The sequence below is a fragment of the Pediculus humanus genome, genomic scaffold (genome assembly GCF_000006295.1).
Source record: "Pediculus humanus corporis 1103172108290 genomic scaffold, whole genome shotgun sequence".
Lineage (NCBI taxonomy): Eukaryota > Metazoa > Arthropoda > Insecta > Psocodea > Pediculidae > Pediculus > Pediculus humanus.
In genome coordinates, this window is record NW_002987859.1 from 2,133,846 (window position 1) to 2,155,240 (window position 21,395).

Below are 21,395 nucleotides of genomic sequence, written 5' to 3' on the forward strand. Positions count from 1 at the left end.
TTCTCCAGACCAAATTTCATGTTTTGTCAGGGAGAATGATTGCACAGTATGTAACATTTTCTTCAATCTCTTAACTCTTCGAATATAGTTTCAAATCATCCATGTACAGCATCTGATTGATTTTCTTGCTTCCTGGCGTTAATTCGAATCCTTGATCTTCTTCACATTCAGCAGTGGCGACGGTGAATCCCCCTGAAACATTTTTAATATTATTATTATTATTAGTATTAATATTATTAAAATATATTTTAAACAAAACAAAATAAAATAAATAAAATTACAACGAACGTTTTTTTTCTCTCTCTCTATCTCACAAGTATGTAATAATAGTAATAACAATAATAAACGCGCGTGTGTATAGGTTATCACAATAAGGTTGAAAAGGACCAAATAATGATAATGATAATAATAGTAATAATAATAATTAAATTTAAGATTACGTAAAAATAATTAATGATCGATTGTTACACGTTAAACGATTATGTAAATAAATGAAAAACTTTAAAAAAAAAAAATTGTCGCTTTGTAAAAGAAATTATTTAAATTGTAACGGTAAAAATAAAATGATAATATTATCTGTTATCACTATTACTATTACTGCAATTACCACCACCACCACCACCGCTACCACTATTACTACTATCACTACCACGTGTAAATATGTGTAAATGAATACGTATCAATAAATAAATAAAAATCGATTGATAACTAAAAATTTAATATTATTATACGTTTTTTTTTTTTTAATTTGGAAAAACGAATCTTTTTTTACGTTTCGATATATCGAAATTTTTACAAATCGATAAAGAAATAATTCGAGATATTTTTTAATAAAATGACGTTTTAGTGCCTGCCACCATTAAGACAAAAATTTTTTTTAAAAATTTGGTTATCAAAACATAAAATTTATAATTTTTTTTTCTTTCAAAAAATTAATTTGATTTTTAGCATTTTGAAAAGTATAAAAATCTTACGCCACGATTCATATGAAAAAAATAAAAATAAAACGTGGCACTAATTTATTCCGATTAGAAAATTTTTTTTTTTTTTATTGTTTTTATGAACTCGATATTATTTACTTCAAGAAAAATCCGACGAAAACGTTTTCAAAAAAAAAAAAACTAAATGAAAGTCATTTGTAAAAAAAAAATTATAAACATTTTATAGCGCTATAAAAAAAAAATAGTAGTGATAATAATAATAATGGTCAATGAAGCGAAAACAAAATTTAATTTCTTTTTTTTTTTTTTCGTTTGCATTCGCTTTGAAAAAATATTATAATAATAATGATGATGATGTGATAATATTTAAAAGTGATAAAAATCAAATAAGAAAATTTAAAAAAAAAAAAAAAGTCATAGAGTAAGATAAACAAACAAACAACAACAAAAAAATTAAACAGGAAATGAAAGGAAAAAAAAAAAAAATAGAATAAAAAACCTTAGGAAAGGGAAAGTGGGAGACGGGGGTGGGTAAGGGGACTCTCCATTTTATTCTTTTGTTATTATCGTCCAGGAAAAATCAATTTTTCGTTTTTTCCCCTCCTTTTCTTTTACTACCTCCTCTCTTTTTTTTTTTTATTCGATAATAGCAACAGAAAAAAATTTTTTTTAATTTCCTGCCCCTCCCCCCTTCCTCCCGGTAATATTTAAAAAGTTTTTCTTTTTGATTCGTTTTCGAAAAGAAAAAAAAAATTTTTTTATCGATACCTAAATAAATGAAATTGATTAGTTTAATGCTCTCTAATAATTATTGGACGATAATTTTTTTTTTCCAAAAATGTTTTTTTGTTCTTATCAGGAGATGGTCTTATCAGATTGGGATTTTAAAAAAAACCTTTGTTATGCGGCACCGTAAAAAAAAAATGTTTTATTTAAACAAAATAATAATAATAATACTAATATTAAATGGGTTTTTTTTTTCTCTCCAGGTAAGAAAAAGTAATTTTTTTTTTTTTTTTGGAGAATTCGTACGTGTTTACGTTTGTTTATGACCGTTTGTTTGTTTCTTTTAAGAAAAGATGTAATCAAGAAAATGGTTTTCATATTTTTAAGTTTTTTGTCTTTTTTTTTTCCTCTTTTTTTGACTACTACTTAGGCCCTTACGATGGGGGGAAGGAGTGTGGGAGTTTTTGGTACTTTATGTTGTAATAAAAATGATGCACGGTAAGTTCCCGAGGGTTTGCGGGATTTCGTTTGTGTACGTGCAATATGAAATGTTTTTTGCAAAAAAAAAAAAAAATTGTTTCCATCGTCGGAATTCAATTTTGCGTGTGTGTGTTTTAAAGAATTCTATGCTGGAAAAAATTCTGGAATATTTTGCTGATAACAATTTTTGTTTAAGCATCATTCTATTAAAAGATTATTAGAATCGTTTCGCGTCTTTTGTTTTATTACGTAAACAAATTTTTCGTTTTTTTTTTTTTTTTATTTTAAATAATTAGAAAGTTACAAAGGTGCCAGGCCGTCCTGTCTGTCGTTTGTCGTTTGTTTTTCTTGTTTGCATTTTCGTGTTTTTTTATTATAACAATAAAAAAAAAAATTTTATTTTTTTTTATTTAAAAGTTTTTTTTTTTTTTTTTTTTTTTTTCATTCTACCGTGACTTTTGTCAATTACGTTTTATTCGATTATATTAAAATAATAATAATAATAATAATAATAATAATAATAATAATAATAATAATAATAATTTTTTCGTCTTTGTCGTTTGTTTGTTGTTTTTAATTTTTGATTATCGCCTGTTGATAATAATTTCGTTTATGTTACCTAAACAAACCTAAAACTTTTCTTTTTCTTTTTAAATAAATCTCTATTAAAATTCACCGTTAAAAAAAAAATTACGTCATCAATATGGCGAATAGACGAAAAAGAATATTTTTATTAATATGATAAATTTAATTTATTTAGTGCCCCGTTTGTTTTTTTTTTTAATGATGATACGAATAACGATTTTACATACATCGATTTGTTTGTTTGTTTTTTTTTTCTTTTTTATTCTTTTTAAACAAAGGAAAACAATGGAACCGGAATTTTATTTGATCGTAATTGAATAAACTTTATCGCGAATCCTCTCTTTATCAATTCCCACCCTTGACATTCCATTTACCCATTTTTTCAATCACATAATAAGGAAGGGGGTTAAATCGCACCCTTATTTTATGTCATTCCTTACCACACATAAGAGTGAATACGTTTTAATAATCAAAATTCTTGTCGTTCATTTCATTTTTTTTTTTTTTTAGATCAATGCCCCCCAAGATTTGTTTAATGAACCCTAAATGGAATTTAATAATAATTAATTATTACGTAATTTTTATTACTTATTACTTTCCAGCATAGCATTTTTTTAAAAAATTCTGCGCGTATCTTCCTTAAAAGAGGAAAATGTATTGTACTCTGGAAAAAGAATTTTCCTTTCTTTTTTTTTTTTTTGGAAAACTTAAATTTTCCTGTTTATTTACTTTTTTTTTTATTATGTTTATTAATCAAAAACGCGTTACGCCCAATAATCGCCTCTTTTATTTTTTATTTTTTTTGGAGAGTAGGAAAAATGGAAATGAAAAAAAAAATTTTTTTAAAGAAAACAGTTCACACGCACTCCCCACCCCCGCCCTCCCTCCCATATACGCACTCACGCATTCAATAAATGAGAAAACTTTTTTTTTTTTTTTGGAAAACATTAAAAATAAGTTACAGTAAATTTTTCCTCATTTTTTTTTTTTTTTTTTTTAGTAATATGATGAAATAATATTTTAATATTATAAAATTTTAAAATTAAGATTGATTACGTGAAGAGGAAAAAAGAGGAAGAGAGAGAGAGAGAGAGAGAGAAAAAAAGTATTAGGAAAATAAACAACTCCCGGAGTGAATTTAAGCTTGAAGATATGAAAAATGCGGTTTTAAGTTTTTAAACTTTATTAAAAAAATGGGGAGCTGTGGGGTTGTCAAACAACGATCACGTATACAACATAAAGACACCCAATTATTATTATTATTACTATCATTATTATTAATATTATTTTCGCATATGGAAAATTAATAATTTTCATATCGTTATCGAATAAGAAAGTAATATTAAAACAACAACCGAAAGATTTTTTTTCGGAAAAAATAAAATCTTTTTGTTTTTCTTAAAACCGGAAATAGTTAATCGACATAATTAACAATAAATAAAAGATTTAAATTTTTTTTTACTCTTATCGTCGTTTGTTTTTCTTTTCATAAAAAAAAAAAATTAAATGGGTCATAAAATAAAATAAGTGAATTCGCAAGAAAAAAAAAAAGGTACGAGAAAACGAAAACATGGCCAACGGCAAAAAGGTTAAGATAAAAAAAGAAAAAAAAAGGGGAGGAAGGAAGGAGGGAGGGAGGAGTTATAAATTTTCCAAAAAATTACTCTCGAATTTTCCAACAACTCTGTGTGTAAATGGCGTAAAACGTAAAAAAAAAAAAAAAAAAAAGAAAATTTTTTTCTCCAATTTTTAAAGAGAATAAAAAGAAAAAAAAAAGAAAATCTACCTTAGGTTAAGCTTTTCATTAAAATCTTTTTTCTCTAAGTCTTATAAAAAATGGCAAATGGCTTTCTTTTACGCAACGAAAGAAATTTTCCGTTTGTCGTATTACGTAATTATTAATAAATATTATTTATTTTAATAATAACGTAAAAATTTGTTTTTCTTTCCTCCCCCCTCCTCCTCCCCACGCACGTGCAGTAAATTTCACTCTCTTATTTTTTCACGCAAGCCAAATTTTTTTTTTTTGCTTTTCTTATTCTATTGTGGCGTCATTAATTAATCAAAAAAAAAAAAAGCGGAAGGAAATTAATTTTTGTTTGTTTGTTTGTGTGTGCGAAGAGAAAAACTCAAAAGACAGAAAAGATTTCAAGAATTTCAAAATCAACCATTCCTCTTCTTACTCCGACAGACTAATTTCACAAAAAAAAAAAAGAAAAGAAAATTTTTTTTACCTTAAAATCAATTTGTTGTTGAAAAGAATAAAATGGCTGACGTTTTCCTTGCCGACTCAAGACTGATCACATTACTCGGATTTAAATTTACCATTACTGAATTACAAAACCTAGAAAAAAAAAGAAAATTATTTAAAAACTTTTCGAACAAGACTTATTTACATGTTACCACCAAATGGGGGAAAAAAAACGAAAGAAAAATTACACAAAAAAGTTTCAAATACGGTATGGAAAAAGTGAAAGATGATCGGGATGAAAAAAAAGAAGAAGAATCGGCGTGGAGGTATTAGGCTAAAGTAACTAACCTTAAGAGGAAGAGATGAAGAAGCTGAGGGTAAGAAAAAAAAAAAAAGGGAGAAAGTGAATCAATGACGTTTGCCAAGGTAGGGTGACGTAATTTATGATTTCATCTTTTACTAGAATTTTTTTTAAAGAGAAAAAGGAGAAAGCGGAGGTGGAAGAGGGGGCACGGCAGAGGTATAAAACCACCGTGCACGATCCATCATCGGTGGTTTTTGTATTTTTTTCATTTAAAAAAAAAAAAAAGAAGGAAAGTCGAGATCTCGTGAAAAGAAATTGTTTTTTTTTTTTTTTTTTAACATTTACGCACACGCAACAACCATCACCACCACCGCCGATTCTTTATCTTTTTCTTCTTCTTCATGGCGGCGGTAACGAACCCTTTTCTTTTGAAAATTTTCGTTAAATGTAAATAAAAGTTATTGAAACTTTTTAAGCGGATTATACATTATGACCATTTAAAAAGGTTTCATAATTAAAAGTTGAAAACAATAACAACATTATCAGAAGATTTTGACCGTTTTCTTATAGTAATAATAATAATAATAATAATAATAATAATAATAATAATAATAATAATAATAATAATAATAATAATGATAATAATAATAATAATAATAATAATAATAATTATTATTATTATTATTATTATTATTATTATTATATTAATGAATAAAATTTAAAAAAAAAAAAAAAAAAAAAATTTTGCCAAGAGAGAGAGAGAGAGAAAAGAGACAAAAAAGTTAGTGTTGGATAAGAAGAAAAGAAAAAGGAGAGCCGACAACAGAGGGACCAAAGGACAAGAAGGGTAAAAACAAATTTTTTTTTTTTTAAATGTTTTAAAACTTTACGCGCTCCCCCCCTCCGTTTTAAATTTTTGAAAATTTTCATTTCATTTTATTCGTGAACTTGAAAAAAAAAATAAAAAAAGTTTTCCGTCACGACCCTTTTTCCTTTTTTTCTTTTTTTTTAATTGTTTATTTATTTTTTTAATAAGTTATAAAAATTTTAAATAAAAATCGCGTGTTGTCGATATTATTTTTATGGGGAGTCCAAACCATCCCCCCCCGATATAAGACACGAATCGTATACACACACACAACGACCTTGAACTACATAAATCATTTTTTTTAAAATCGTCTGTTCTCGTTCGAAACGATTTTTTTTAAATTTTTAAAATCAAAAAAATTTTATTTTTGAGGAGAGAGAGAGTTTGGGGGGGGGGTTAAAAGGATGAAAATTATTTAAAAAATTTAAAAATATAAAAATAAAATTTGGTGTTTTTGTTTCCCGAGTGTTGTCGCTACGTAAACAACCCTCTGGTTAAAAAAAAAAATAATGCAAGGCTAAATTCTCTCGAGAAGAAGAAGAAGCAGAAGAAAGGAAAATGGGAAAAAGGATGGATGAAAGGATAAAAGAAGGGAAAAATGAAGAGAAAAGGATGTGGAAAAAAAAGGATAAAATGAAAAAGGTTCCCTGACAGGAATTCAATTGCAGTTTATGCCCGAGGTTGTATTGGCTTATTTCGGTTCCCTTTATACAAACAAACACAAAGATTTACGTATATGAATAAAATGAATGAGGGGGGCGAGGGGAGAGCAGGTGAGTGGGGGGAGTAAAAAACGTTGTTTTTAAATGAAAAAAATTCTTCTGGTTCTTTAAATTTTTTTTTTTTTTCCTTCTTCTGCTTATTTTTCTTAACACCTTTTTTATTATTATCATTATTATTATTACGGTTGAATATGAAAAATTGATTTAATAATTTTATTCTTTTGGGATTTCTACCTCTCTCTCTCTTTCCTTAATTTTTTTTTTCTTTTCTTTTTTAACGACTTTAAAAAAAAAGAAAAAGGTGTGACATTTTAACGTGATGAAAGAAGAGAGAGAGAGAAAGAAAAAAATTGGATGAGTTACAAAATTTAATAACAACGCAGTCGCGGTTAAAAAGCGAAGAAAAACGAAAAAAAAAATCTAAAATTAATATTTAAAAAAAAAAAAGAAAAAAAAATGAAAATTAGTCGGTTACCGTGTGCGGTTTGCTATGGTTTATTTAAACTATCGCAAAAGCAAAGAAAGACCTTTCGATTAAATTAGATTACATAAGTAATTAAATATTAATTTATTTAAATTAATTTCTTAATTTAAATAAATATTTAACTTTTTTTTTCTTTCTTTTTATTTTTTTTCTCTCCCTTCCTCCATCTTTTTTTTTTTGTTGTCTTCCCTTCATTCAATTCCGAGTCCCCGTATTAATTATTCAATTTTATTTATATTTATATAAATATTTAAAATTCTGGTGTTTAACTAATAGATCAACGTAAACGCTAGCAAATATAAAAATTTCCTCCATTTAAAAAAAAAAAAAAAAAAAAAAAAAAAAAAAAAAAACCAAATTCTGCGTTTTTAACCAGGTTTGGTTAAGTAAATGAAAAGTTTTGTTTTGATTAATGCGACATCTATCGGATTTTTTAAAAACTTTTCACTTCAAAAAAAAAAATTTTTTTTTAAATTCTCGCGTAAAATTTTTTTTTTCTGTTGTTTGTTTGTTTGTTTTTTAATTTTATTACATATAAAATAAAAAAAGAATTTTTTAAAAATCAAAACAAAATGGCGGAACATAATATAAACCGCCATATTTTCTAAGTAGGTCTGAAATTAGTAGCTCCAAGGTATTTGTTTGATGTTACAGACAGAGATTTTATTAATTTTAACTTTGTAATATTATCTGACGTTTGTGAATTTATTAAAATTTGCTCCTGTTCTGATAACGTCATAAAATGTCGAAAAAAATGAATATTCACCAACCCCCCCCCAAAAAAAAAAAATTTCGTTCTTTTTAGTATATCAAACGCGACGCGAAATTATAGTGTGTGTGTGTGTGTGTGTGTGTGCGTGTGCCTGGGTGTGTGTGTGTGTGTGTGTGTGTGCGTGTGCCTGGGTGTGTGTGTGTGTGTGTGTGTGTGCGTGTGCCTGGGTGTGTGTGTGTGTGTGTGTGTGTGTGCGTGTGCCTGGGTGTGTGTGTGTGTACGATACACATGTTAAAATTTTAATAATTTTCAAACCAAAGGTGATGATTATGACGATGACGATGACGAAGCTGAACCGCAACAAATTTAATTTAAAATAAAATTAACCGAACTAAAGCCAAATATTTTTCACTAATTTTAAACGTTTATAATTATAAAAAAAAGAAAATTTTTTACTCGAACGTGACGTCATTTTTTATAAAGATTAAATTTTTTTTCTTTCTTTTTTTTTTTGGGGGGGGGGAGGAAGTAGGAAAGGGAAAAGGACGACGAAGACGACGACTAATGGAAAAAAATGGGGAGAAAAAAGAAATTAAAATTTCTTTTTTTTTTCATCATCATCATTATTATTATTATTATTATTATTATTATTATTATTTTCACTCATAATCGCGACAATTTGTCTTAATGTTTATTGGAACTTTTTCAACATTTATTCCAGGTTTCTACCCGCTCATCCCTAAGGGGAATAAATGCTTGAATATCAGTGATGCTGCATGCCTGATGAATAGATTTCATCTTGTTATAACCTAACAACAATTCTTATGAGTCTCACTGAGACCATCTTGGTTCTGCCTTACCTTGTTCTCATTTTGCTATATCACAATAATCAATCAGTTATCATATGACTTTTTCCTCAAAACTACTTCAATACTTAATTTTCCTACCATTTCCCCCTTTTCATAATTTTCCCTCATGCATTCCATCCTTAATGTATGCACAGTACACATATACAATTACAGTATGCAAATTACAATTTTGTACCCATATAAACTTAAGTAATCTGAAGGCAGTTCAGAATTTTTCTAATCTTAATTGAAATTAAAGAGAATTTTAAACTAAACATAAGGGAAAATATGTTATAATGAAACAAACCAACTTAATAAAAGGGTTAAAGTAATGTACAATCAATGGATTCACACTTAAAATGAGGATTACAAAGATTTAACATCCACTTGATACAAGAAATTAATTAATACCAAGTATTTTTATCGAACTAACTTTATTTTCATTTAGTATGATAAGAGTATTTAGTTCGACTACTTATAATCAGCTCAAGAGATGTACAATTATTAAATGGAGTCTGTTGTGCCTTTTCACTATTCCTTGTATTAATTTTTCCTGATTTTGATACAGACTTATAGGGAGTATTACACTATCTCTATGATAAACTATGTTGTAATGAAATAAACTAACTCAAGAAAAGGTTTAAAACAACCTACAATCAATAAATTAACCCTTAAAGATTAGAGTATTGAAATTTGTACACCAAGTTAATATATCAAATTAATCATTATTAATAAATATTTTTATTAAATTACTTCAACATCTTGTTTTTTATGATGAGATGAAAAAGACATTTGTTAAATTACTTACAATTAACCAAATAAATGTAAAATTTTCAAACTGTTTTTGGAAAATTTGCATCATTTTTATGTTAACCTAACATTTTTGCAAGTGAAATTCAAGATTTAAAATGAGGTACTTACCAGTAACAATCAAATATACTAAGGCATCTTCTAAGGGTTTTTTTTATTACCCACGCTTCCTTTTGTCACATGGAACGTCGACTATTTGCAGATGTAAATTTGAAATAATTTAGTTATTACTAAATAATGTAAAAAACTAATTATATAATAATAAACTAGACTAAATAACAAAACTTTTGATATATAATTTATAACTAAATTTTTAAAAAAAACTATTAAAATTAATAAAAATTAGTCGACATGATGCAAACGCATGTCAACCATTCCATTTCCAGCGCCATCTTTGTTCTCAACTCCATCCAACGCCATCTGTGTTTATAATATTATGAATTCTTCATTATCTTTTTTCATTTTGACTAAAACAAATAAATCCTTAAATTCTTGTTTATTAAATTTTATAACTGAAGGGCTTAAAAAGAAAAACTAAAACTAAAAATTTCGGGGATAATGGGGGAGGGGGAAAGGGGGCAAAAGAAAGGATTTGAAATAAATTAAAAAAAAAAAAAATCGAAAAATTTCAAAATAAAACAGGATTAATAATAATAATATATTTTTCAATTTTGTGCAACAGTTTTTCCTTTTCTCTTTCTTCTCTCTCTTTCTTTATGTTTTCTCATCATGAGCGTAACAAGAAACAAATGAGTTGTAATTAATATCGTGGTGGTCAAAGAATTTAAGGGTAGAGCTCGAAGAGACGAACGATGACAGGAGAGGATGCTACGTGGGAGCCCAAACGGGGAGGATAGGGGAGCTTTAAAAATGGAAGAAAAGTGAGGAGGAGGGGAGGGGAAGGGTAGAGAGTTTAATGACGTAATAAACGCTACCGTAGGAGGTTTTTCTCATTTTTCTACCATTTCCACTCACTTACTTACCCCTTCTGTTTATGTTTTTCAATTTTTACTCTTTAATTAGTAAAAGCTTTTGTTGGTCGGTTTGTTATGAAAACCTTTTTTTTTCTTTCTCTCTTCCTAAACCGTTTTCTCAACCCCTTTTTTTTTTTTTGTTAAAAATTACTTTATTATTTAAAATTGTTTTTGAGGGTTGAAAGTGAATGAATATTATACGGTAGATTTATTTTTTGTACAGGAGAAAAAAAAAACAACAAAAACAACAACAAAATTACAACGATTTTGTTTTTTTTTTTTAAATGGGTTATAAACAAAATCCTAAAAAACGTATTTCTTCTTCTTTCTCTCTCTCTCTCTCTCTCTCTCTCTCTCTCTCTCTCTCTCTTACACGTGTATTTTGTAATTTTACTTCTCATTCTTACCCTTTTTCTTTCTCTCCCTCTCCCTATAAAATCAAAATAAAAACAAACAAACAAAAAAAAAAAATTGATGACTTTGAAAAAAAAAAAAAGTTTAATTATCGAAAGGATGATTTTTGACTTTTCCTCGAGTAAAAAAAAAAGGAAAAATTCAAAGGAAAAAAAATAAATAAATTATTAATTTTTTCAAGCGAGTTAATATGGTAGAAGTTTTTTTTGACATTTCATCATCTGTTGATAAAAAAAAAAAAAGAAAAATTTTTTTTTTAATAAATAAATCAAAGGAAAAAAAATTTTTTTCCTTTGTTTTCTTTTTTGTCGCAATAAAATTTTTTTTTTACTACTACTACTATTACTACTACTTTAAACAAGTGTTTTACGTACTTGACAATTGTTTTTTTACCTTTTTTTTTTGTTATAAACAATATAAAATTATCAAAGGAAGGATTCTTTAACAACGTAAAGCCCCCAAGAGACTCGTTTTCCTTTTGATGAGGTTATTAAACAACATTACAATGCATTTTTTTTTTTTTATAACGTCGCTCTCGTTTTTTTTTTTTTTTTTACTTCTTTTCCTTTGTTTCCTTTTCGAATTCTTTGTCTTTAACCGCTTCAAGTATTTTCTTATTACTTTTTTTTTAAAATAAATTTTTTTTCTTCTTTTTCTTTTTTTACGTTTGTTTGTTTAGCAATAATAATAATAATTTAACCGCTGTAATAATTTAATTTAATTTTTTTTAAAATCACTTTCTTTTATTTGTCTTTCCTGGAAAAACGAAAACGTTTAAATTTATTCCAAAAATTTGTAAAATAAAAAGAGATAGAGAGAGAGAAAGAGTGAGAGAAATTTAATAGACTAATAACAATAATAGACTAATAGACTAATAATATAAACTGATAACTGCCCGAGGTTGATAACGGTAATAATTTTTTTTTCCTTTTTTTTTTGTCTACAAAGGTTAGAAGTTGAATCTTTATTAAATTTTATCCCTTCGAAGGTTAAGTTCAAAGGTCAAATACGAAGGTACGAATGATGACGACGAAACGACCGTTTTTTTTTTTTTTCATTTGAATATTTACCCAATTGATATAATCGAACGCCGTGCGTGTATGTGTGCGTGCATGCGTGATTTTAAATTTGTCCAGTACGGGAAAAAAAAATTAACAGTAAATTTCCATTATCCGTTATTAAATGGAAGGAAAAAAAAGGAAATTATTTTATTTTATTTTATTTTCTCCAGGGAGTCGGACATAATGGAAAAACAAAAAAAAAAGGTTCCCTTAACCTCGTTTTTATTTTTTAATTAATTGAAGGTAAAAAAAAAAAAAAAAAAAAAAATCATCAAAAAGTTTGAGGGTAGAAAATAAAAAAATAAAAAAAAATTTCTTTTTTTTTATTATTTTTATTTTTTACAAAAGCAGACGATATATAAATAATTTACGCGAGGATTTTTCCATTTCTCCTTCTTTCTCTCTCTCCCTTTCTCTTACTCTCTTTCTACTTTTCGCTTTTTTTTACTTCCTCCCACCTTTTTTTTTTTTTTTTAAAAAAAAAACTTTTTGACCGTCCGGCACGTGAATTTTTTTTTTCATAAATTCATTTTAAAATTTAATAAGTTGTATTAAGTTGGCACACCTGGAATTCAAAAAACGTTTCGATGAGTAAAATAAGCCAGAACTCTAAGGTTCACACTCGCGAAAGTGGAAATCCCACCTGAGGAAAATTCCGGTACTTACCCTTTTTTCCCTTCGAGAGTCAGTCACATCGCAGCTCCGTATTTTCCTTTTCTTGGATCAAGTACCCAGTTTCACCCCTTCGAACAAGGGTCGGTGCATTCCCAATGTTACGAAAAAGTGCTAGGTCATTTATCTCCCTATTTAGGTACAGGTCTGTTCTTGTTTGGACGATCTGAAATTGAACTCCGCCTCCCAGGATTTGAATCCACAACTCTCAACTCGGTGACTTTTGGGCCGACTTTTCCTCTTTTCAACCTGGCTACCTCGGGCTCCCACAAGGCATCCAAGTTGAAGATTTACCTCTAGCGGACGCACAGTTAAAGTGAAAAATCCAATCCTAGAATCCCAGCTCTTAAAACATCTATATCTAGGCTTCGAGTACCTGGATTACAGGAGTACACCACCACTTCCGGCTATTATGACGTCATCATATAATAATAAAATTATTTGAAATTAATTTTTTCCGTTCGCATCAATCAAAGTTTTTATACCGCAACGATTGTCGTCTGCTTGGATGAAATAATTTTTTTTTCTTAATTGTTTTTTCAAAGTACTCGCAAACGCGCACCCACGCACTCACGCACGTAATGACAATGAATTCATTCAATTTTATAAAAATAAACGAATCATCATGAAATTTTTTTAAAATTAAAAAAAAAAAAAAAGAGGAGGTTGATGATAAGAAAAGAATTTCAAAGAACAAAAAGATAAAGAGAGAGAGAGAGAGAGAGAGAGAGAGAGATAGAAAAAATAAAAACAAAGAAAAGAAGAAAAAAGAAGAATTGTTGTCGTGTAATAAGAAAAGAAAATTTTCATGACGTCAATTCAAATTCAAACTTTTTTCTTTTTTTTTCACGTTAATTAATTGATTAAAAAAAAGAAAAAAGAAAAAAAGATTTTTCCAAGCGGAAATTATTTCTCCAGATTTCATTCCGATTTTTTAATAATAATAATAATAAGAATAATTTATTTTAATCGTAGGAAACGTAGTTTTAATATTAACAATAATTGTTTTTATTTTTTAAAAAAAATTAAATTCATCGTTTGTATCTTTTTTTCTTTTTATCACCTCGTGTAGAATAAAAAGTGATTCAATCACGTACCTGAATTTTTCCGTTTCCTGTAAAAAAAAAAAAATAAATAAATAAATAAAGAATGAAAGAAAGAAAAAGAGGAAAAGAGGAAAAGAGAAAAAGGGGAAAAAAAATTTTTTGTTATTGAAATTCATTCCGTGTATTCAAAACATGAAAAATGATTTTGAAATTGTTTTAGATTTTACTCATTGAAAAAGTAAATATAAAGATCAAACGTGATTTTTTTTTCCTTTTTTCCTCCCCCCCTCCTCCTCTATGATAAGTTTAAATATTTTATTTGAAATTCAGGTGGCGGTGGAGGAGGAGGGGAATGTAATGGTAGTGATTGTAATGGCGGTGGTGACGTTGGTACAACTTTCTTGAGGATTCACAAGTGACACTCGAGGGACCAGACTCTTGTGTGCTTTACAAGAAGAAAATTACATTTGAAATTTGATCTTATTTTTTTTTTTTCCTTTTTCTCTCATAAACATATTTTTTCCTTTTTTTTATTATTAAATTTCCTTTTCTTTGTGGATAGGAAAGCAGAAGAGAGAGAGGAAGGAAGGGGGGGGTTTAAGTACTTTTTTTTCTGTTTTTTTCTACCACAATAAATTGAAACTATAATTTTTTTATTTCGCTATAACGGTTTCGTAAAAATTTAAAAAAAGAAAACGTATTCTATTTAAATTTTTATAGTCTATAAAATTATTTATAGCAAAAAAAAAATTTTAATTAATAATTTGACGATAGATGTCGTTTGATTTTTTAACCGGTTATGCGTAACAATAATAATAATTTTTATAAATCCCTCTTTTCTCTCTTTTTATTTTTTTCTTCCCCCCTCTCTCTTTTTCTTTTATTTAATTTTATTTCCCCCTCCCCTCCCTCCCTCTCTCTTTTCCACAATTAATTTGTTTTGGAACATTAATTTAATTTTATAGTTGAAAAACCGCATCGAATTTTTTTTTTTTGAAATTTTGATTCGTATTTTTCTCTCTCTCTCTCTCTCTTTCTATTCTATCATCATCATCATCATCTTAGGAAACTTTTCTTTTTTTTAATGACAATATTATTTGATAGGAGATTTTTTCCCAAAAAGCGGTGGCGGTAAGGAAAAAAAAAGAGAAAAAAATTTTTTCTTTCGCCATAAAATAAATACGTGGAACCACGACATTAAATTCAAAATGTGTCTTAATAATAAAGATGTGAAAGCGAGGATGGAATGTTAATGGGGATTAATTTAGTATCCCTACCTGAAAAGTAAAAAAAAAAAAAAAAAAAATGAAAAAAAAAGTTGACGGGAAATTCTTTTCTTCGTTCGTTCGTCCGTCCGTCCGCGTCCTTCTACTACTAACTACTCTGCCCACCCTCCCGACGAATCCCTTAAAAGGCCTTTTTCGAATTTATCGTTTATTGATGATGATGATGATGATGATGGTAAAAATATTTATTTTTATAAAAATCGAACAAGTAAAAAAAAAAGGAAAGAAAATTCTTGTGGAAAATTCTTTTTTTTAAACTGGGGAGAAAAATAGAAAATAAAGTAGTAGTAGATGGAAGTAGAGGTGAAGGTAGAGGAGAAGAAGTAAGAAGAAGAAGAAATGGAACAAAGATTTAAGATAAATTGGTTTATTTTAAACAATTTTCGAGGAATAAGTTTTTTTTTTTTTTTTTTGTAAAAACTTTATCGGATAGGTAGGTAGGTAGGTTGGTAGGTAAGTTCAAATTTGTTAATCCCGTCAATTTATGTTAAACAAAGTAGAATGAGTTAATATATTGGAAAAGTTATATAAACGGATTTTAAACGCGATTAACAAAAACAAACAAACATTTACGAGATTTTTTCCTTTTTTTTTCTATTTTTTTTTTTTTAAATTAATTCTGTAAAATAAAATAAAATAAAATTTAAAAAAAAAATATCATTTCCGTTTCCTTTTATAAGTAAAATTCCTTTTTTTATTGACATATGGATAGTAGTAACAGGTGTGCTCGAATAACCAATAACAATTATAAATGGCTTATACGGTTTCAAGGATTAAAAAGAAAACCACCTTGGCGGAATGTCCATATTTTTCCCTTTTATATGTCAATTTAATGAAAAACTAAAGGGGAGAAGAAAATAAAAAGGGAGAAAGAGAGAGAGAGAGAGAGAGATAGATATCGGAGGGTAAAATTTCAATAACTTCAATTCAATAAAAAAAAAAAAAAAAACTCAATAAAAATATTTATAAATAAAAAGAACAAAATTTTTTCTTTGCAAAATTTCTTTTCTTTCTTTTTTTTTTCAATTATTTATTTCAAAATTACTGCCACCCCCTTTACCATTATCAACCCACCCTTAATTGTTGACTCTTTCACACGTCAATCTTAACAATATTTTTTTTTTTTTTTATTAAGAAAAAGGGATGAAAAAAAGGAGAAAGAGAAAAAAAAAGGAGGTGAATAATTAAGTGACGTAGACGACGACAAATTTTCATCTCAAGGTGTTGTGCAAAAAAAATAAAAATTTATTTTTAAACCCTCCCTTTTCATCATTCCTCTTTAACCATCCCTTAATTTTAAAAACATGTCACCCGATTTTTTTTTATATAAAAAAAAAAAAAAAGAAAATTTACGAAATTAAATTTGTCGACTCGAAATAACAATAATAACCAATCACGTTGCGTCCCTCGCGATTTGATCATTTTGTCCCTCAATAACAATCCTCGACACGCTCCTGCGTAATTTTATTTCATTTATATTAACATTTTTATTAACTTTAACCTTCTCTCCCTCTTCCTCCTCTTCTCTCCCTCCGAAAAAAAAGAACTAAACTCCCACATTCTCGTTTATTCTTCTTTCTTTCATCCCTTAAATAAATTTTTCACCCTCCGAAAAGTTTGTTAACTTTACATTTTCTTTTACGTCTTTTTCGTCTTATCAAACGGGTCAGTTTCTTTTTAAGAAAGTTCAATAACCTTTTATCATTTCTCAAAACAAAAAAAAATTATAATTTCTTTTTCTCCGCGTTGTATTGAATTTTACGTAGTTAAGGAGTCCTTCTGGAATCACCTGGAAAAATATTTTGTGACTATAAATTTAAATTAACGACTGACATTTTCCAAAATAATAACCATCAAAATTTATGAATTAATTATTATTTGTAAATTTACGATGAAAGAAAGTTTTAAAATGTTTTTAAAGGAATACAAAAAAAAGGAGGAAAAGTGAAAGGAAATAATATAACCGGAAATGAAAAAAAAACGGTCATGAAAGGGATGAATAAATCCCTTGAGTTCTTAAAAGTGCATTTCCATGCTTTTTCGTCATGCACGTTGCATTTTTAAACAAAAAAAAAACATTTCGTTGAGGGTTTTTTTATCCCTATATACTTTTTTATTTTTTGCACGCGACACACGCAACAACAGCACAACAGCAACAGCAGCAGCAGGAGCAGCAGTAGAACAGAAAACGAAAATAAAAACGATTAAAAATACAAATTTTATTTTATTTTTTTCGAAGGGTGAATTTTTTTTTTTTTTTTTCTGTTAGAGTGTAAAGTAATGAAAAGAAAATAAAATCAGTTAACGTTGTGAATACTAATTAACTATTTCTTTGTAGCTGACAATTAAAATAAGAAGAAAATAAAAGGAAAAAAAAAGGAAGGAGTAAAAGGAAAGAAAAAAAAAACATGCTGACACTCACGACGAGAGAGTATCAAAAAGGGGAGAATTTTTTAAAGTGAGAAGCGAAAAATATAAAAGGGGAGGGGAGGGGGGAGGAGAGTTGAAAAACGCGAAAGATTTTTTTAATTTTCCTTTTTTTAATATTAAAATTTAAATTCCTTTTTTTTTTATAAATCAGGTTTTAACTTTTTTTTTTGCTCCTTTGAGAGCCGGAGGGAGAAAAAGGAAAAAAAGGAAAAAAAAAAGAAAATTAGCGTTTTGACCTTATTCGAATTTTTGACCTTTCACATCGATAAAATCGATTAATATTGATTTTTTTTTTTTTAAACTGCATTTATTTTATTCCTTTTTCTCCAGCAGCAGCAACAGCAGAAGCAGCTGCTGCTGTTGCTGCAGCTCAAAAATTATTTTTTAATATTTAATTTATATAAACGACAAATACAGATTTTGGTATCGCGAGACGATCATCGCGACAGGAGGGAAAAAAGAAAAAATTGAGAAAAAAATTTTTTTTTTTTTAATTTACTGTCTGAACAATTTCAATTTAATAAAAGTTTCGTCGTAAACGCGGCGGCGAATAAACAAAATAATTTTTCGTAACGTCATATTTGTAAAGTTTGTCGACATTATGCGAATTATAAATAGTTTGATGAATCAAAAATATTATACATAAATACTCTAAGTAGTTACCACAGTGTTACAACATAAAGTAAAACGTGTTAGTATCATTGCGTAATTATTTCGCGCGCGCACACCCACACACACCCAAACCTACATGCACACGCACACGTATATTTTATAATAACAATTTTATATAAGTTTTGAAAAACCGTTTGAAACTTTGTTGGAAAAATCTCGCGAGAATCTGAAAATTTATTTTATGTACCTGAGAAAAGTAAAGTGAAATAATTTTCACACGATGACGATGGGAAAGCGTTTTGCAAATTTTGGTTTTGCAGAGAAAAAGCAAGAGCCGGGAGCGGGGGCGAGGGGAGACGAGAGGGGCGCGAAGAAACGGGAAAATTTTGGCGACAAATCGAATTTTGGAAAATTTGAATCTTACAAAAAGTTTTCTCGATAGTTTCCTTCCTATCCACGAATCGTCTAACATTCGAAGGACAAGGAGGGGAGCAAAGGGGGGTAAATGGGGGAGGGAAGGATAGAAGATGTGATAAGGTTAATTTTTTTTTTTTTTTATAATCTAAAAATGATAAGGAAAATTCACCAAATTCGATATTAGTTTTTTACGATTTTCTTGTTTTTTAAAGTGAAAATAAAGAAAATTGAAAAGTGGGAAAAAAGGATGAAAAAAAGTGGGAGGTGAAAGAGGCGGTGGTGAGATTGGAGATGGAAGTGGGAGTGGGGGGATGGTGAAGAGGAGGAAAAGGGATTTAAAACACTTCCAGTTTATTTCTCTTGGGAGTAACTACGGTGTATGGAAACGTCACGTTCAACTCTTTGCTAAATTTTAGAAAATATTAAAATAAGATTTTTTTTCCTCTTGTTTTTCTTTCTGACTTTAAAAGAAAAACAAGAGAAAAAAAGAAAAAGGAGAGGAAATGGAAAGAGAGAGAGAGAGATAAAAAGAAAAAGAGTGGAAAAAAGAGCAAGTACAACAGCTGATGATGATTACCTTATCATTAATTTTTTTTTTCGGCCATTAAGAAAAATCAATAAATCCCGGATTTAAAATTTAAAACAAAAAAAAAATAACATCAAACGAAAATCATTCCTGGAAAACTTTTTCTCCAAAAAAAAAAAAGGATAAAAGAGTAGGAAAAAATCCGCACGTTCGGCGGATTCTGGAGGTTGGGGGGAGGGGGAGGGAAGGAAGGAGGGGGATGAAAGGAAATGGTTAAAAAAAAAAAAAAAACAAAGCAAAACAGATTTTTTTAAATCGTGCGTGTGCATTTTTTTTGTTTCAAAAACTCCTTCCCCTCACCCCCTCTTCTCCCAATCCCAAAACACAGAATTTTTCTCTCAACAACCGCCAACAACCACATCCGGTAAATTAAATTAAATGAAAAAAAACTTTTCCTACGTAAAATGAAGGTTTTGATTTCGGTTTTTTTTATCCCTTTGTTACTACCAGTTTTCCCTTTTTCTTCCACTTTTTTTTTCTAATTCTTTTACTTCTCCAGAGGGATAGTATGGAGAAGAAGAAGAAGAAGAAAAAAAGAAGAGAAAGGCTGAAACCGCAAGAAGTTATAACGTATAATAATGTTTACCATGAAAAAACATTAATGAGAATCTTTGGAAAATAAGATAACGTCATGTTTTCAATTTATGTTGATAGCTTAACCTTATCTTACAGTGAAAAAGAAGAAAAAAAAATCAAAGGAAAAATTTTCCTTTTACTTTCCTTTAAAAAAAAAAAAAACAAACTGAATCGGGAGTAAAGATTTCGAAAAACGAGGGAAAGGGGAAGAAGGAAGGTAAAGAACGTAAAGGTTAAAAGGATGAAGAAAAGGTTAAGATTTCTAAATATATATATATTTTTTGCGAGCCTTTTTTTTCAACGAAAACCTTTTAAATTAAAGAAATTTCTAGAAAAAAAAAAGGTAAACATTATATTATTTATAACTTTTTTTTTTTTGTCGAAATTGATTTAACACAAAACTTTTAATGTTTGAAACTGAAGGAAAGGGGGGGAAACGCGCACCGGAAATCATAGAATATTTAAAATCTTTTTTCATTTTCTATTGTTTTTTTTTTTTATTTCTTTTCTCCTACCACGTTTCAACAATTTCATTCATTCATTCCTTCCGTTTTCTCTCTTTTCAATACATTCTGTTTTTAAAAAAAAAATTTTTTTTTTTTCTTTTTAGAAGCCGACAATGTGTTTCATTACACATTTCGAAAATTGGTTTTATCGTGTTGCCAACTGCTAAAAAAAAAAAAAAAATTAAAGTTTATTCTTATTTAATTAAATGGGATGGGCATGACGCGATTTAATATTTAAAATTAAACGTGGAATTTTTCGTAACGGAATTCATGGAAAAAAAATTTTTTTTCCCGGAAATAAACTTTTTCAGATTTTCCAGGTTTTTAAAAAAAATTTTCTCAATGCGAATCAAAAAAAAAATTTACAACGTTTACATTTTTGTGTAATTTCGTAACTACTCGACGAAAATTTTTGTGTTATCAACAAAAAAAAAAAAAATTTTCGCGGGTTTTCTTATCATCATCATCACGGGGTTCTTATCATCTTGTGCGAGTGGGGGGAGAGGGTAGGGTGCAAAAGAATAGGAGAGGGAGAAGGAAGGCAAAGTAAAATTTTTATAATGAATAAAAAAAAAAAGAGGTTAAATAAACACGAGGGAGTTTTAATAAAACCTTATGCTCCCTTTTCTCTCTCTCTCTCTCTCCCTCCTTCCCCCCAAATTAATTAAAAAATTAATGTTTCGATTGCGTTTTTTAAACGCGCGTTTGCATTTTTTTGGGAGAGGGGAAAGAAGGCAGGGAACTAAAAAATAAAATTGTTTTCTAAAAAACAAATGTTTAAGGTTGCAAAATTTTATATCCAACCTTTTTTTAATAATAATAATAATAACATAAAGGTTCGTGTACGGTTTTCCTTTTAGGAGGGAGGAGGAGGAGCAGGGTAGAGGAAAGTGAAGGTAGAAAATAATTTAAAAAAAAAAAAAAAAAAAAAAAAAAAAGACGCGCGAGATTTAGAATTTTACTGGTAAAAGGTTTTAATAATAACAATCACCGGAAATGATGTCATCAATTTAATAATCGGATCATCCATCATCTTTTTTTTTTTTGTAAAAAACAAAATTTCTTTTTTCTTACTCCTCTCCTCGTAATCCTCACCTCCCCATTCCCGTCCCCCTACCCCTTCATTATTTTTTTCCTTTTGTCT

At 28.1% G+C, this 21,395-nt stretch overlaps 2 protein-coding genes across 2 annotated transcripts; both read left to right on the forward strand.

Annotated features, from left to right (window-relative positions):
• Positions 1-4,998: 4,998 nt before the first annotated feature.
• Phum_PHUM543100 (uncharacterized protein) lies at positions 4,999-8,059 on the forward strand (the record flags this gene model as incomplete). The annotated part of the gene is made up of 5 exons (XM_002431669.1): positions 4,999-5,249; positions 5,387-5,477; positions 6,025-6,074; positions 6,750-6,868; positions 7,914-8,059. The coding sequence occupies 5 exons, from the start codon at positions 4,999-5,001 to the stop codon at positions 8,057-8,059; spliced, it is 657 nt and encodes a 218-aa protein (XP_002431714.1).
• Positions 8,060-10,496: 2,437 nt separating this feature from the next.
• Positions 10,497-12,767, forward strand: Phum_PHUM543110 (uncharacterized protein; the record flags this gene model as incomplete). The annotated part of the gene is made up of 4 exons (XM_002431670.1): positions 10,497-10,552; positions 12,008-12,073; positions 12,291-12,338; positions 12,677-12,767. The coding sequence occupies 4 exons, from the start codon at positions 10,497-10,499 to the stop codon at positions 12,765-12,767; spliced, it is 261 nt and encodes an 86-aa protein (XP_002431715.1).
• Between the last annotated feature and the right edge of the window lie 8,628 nt (positions 12,768-21,395).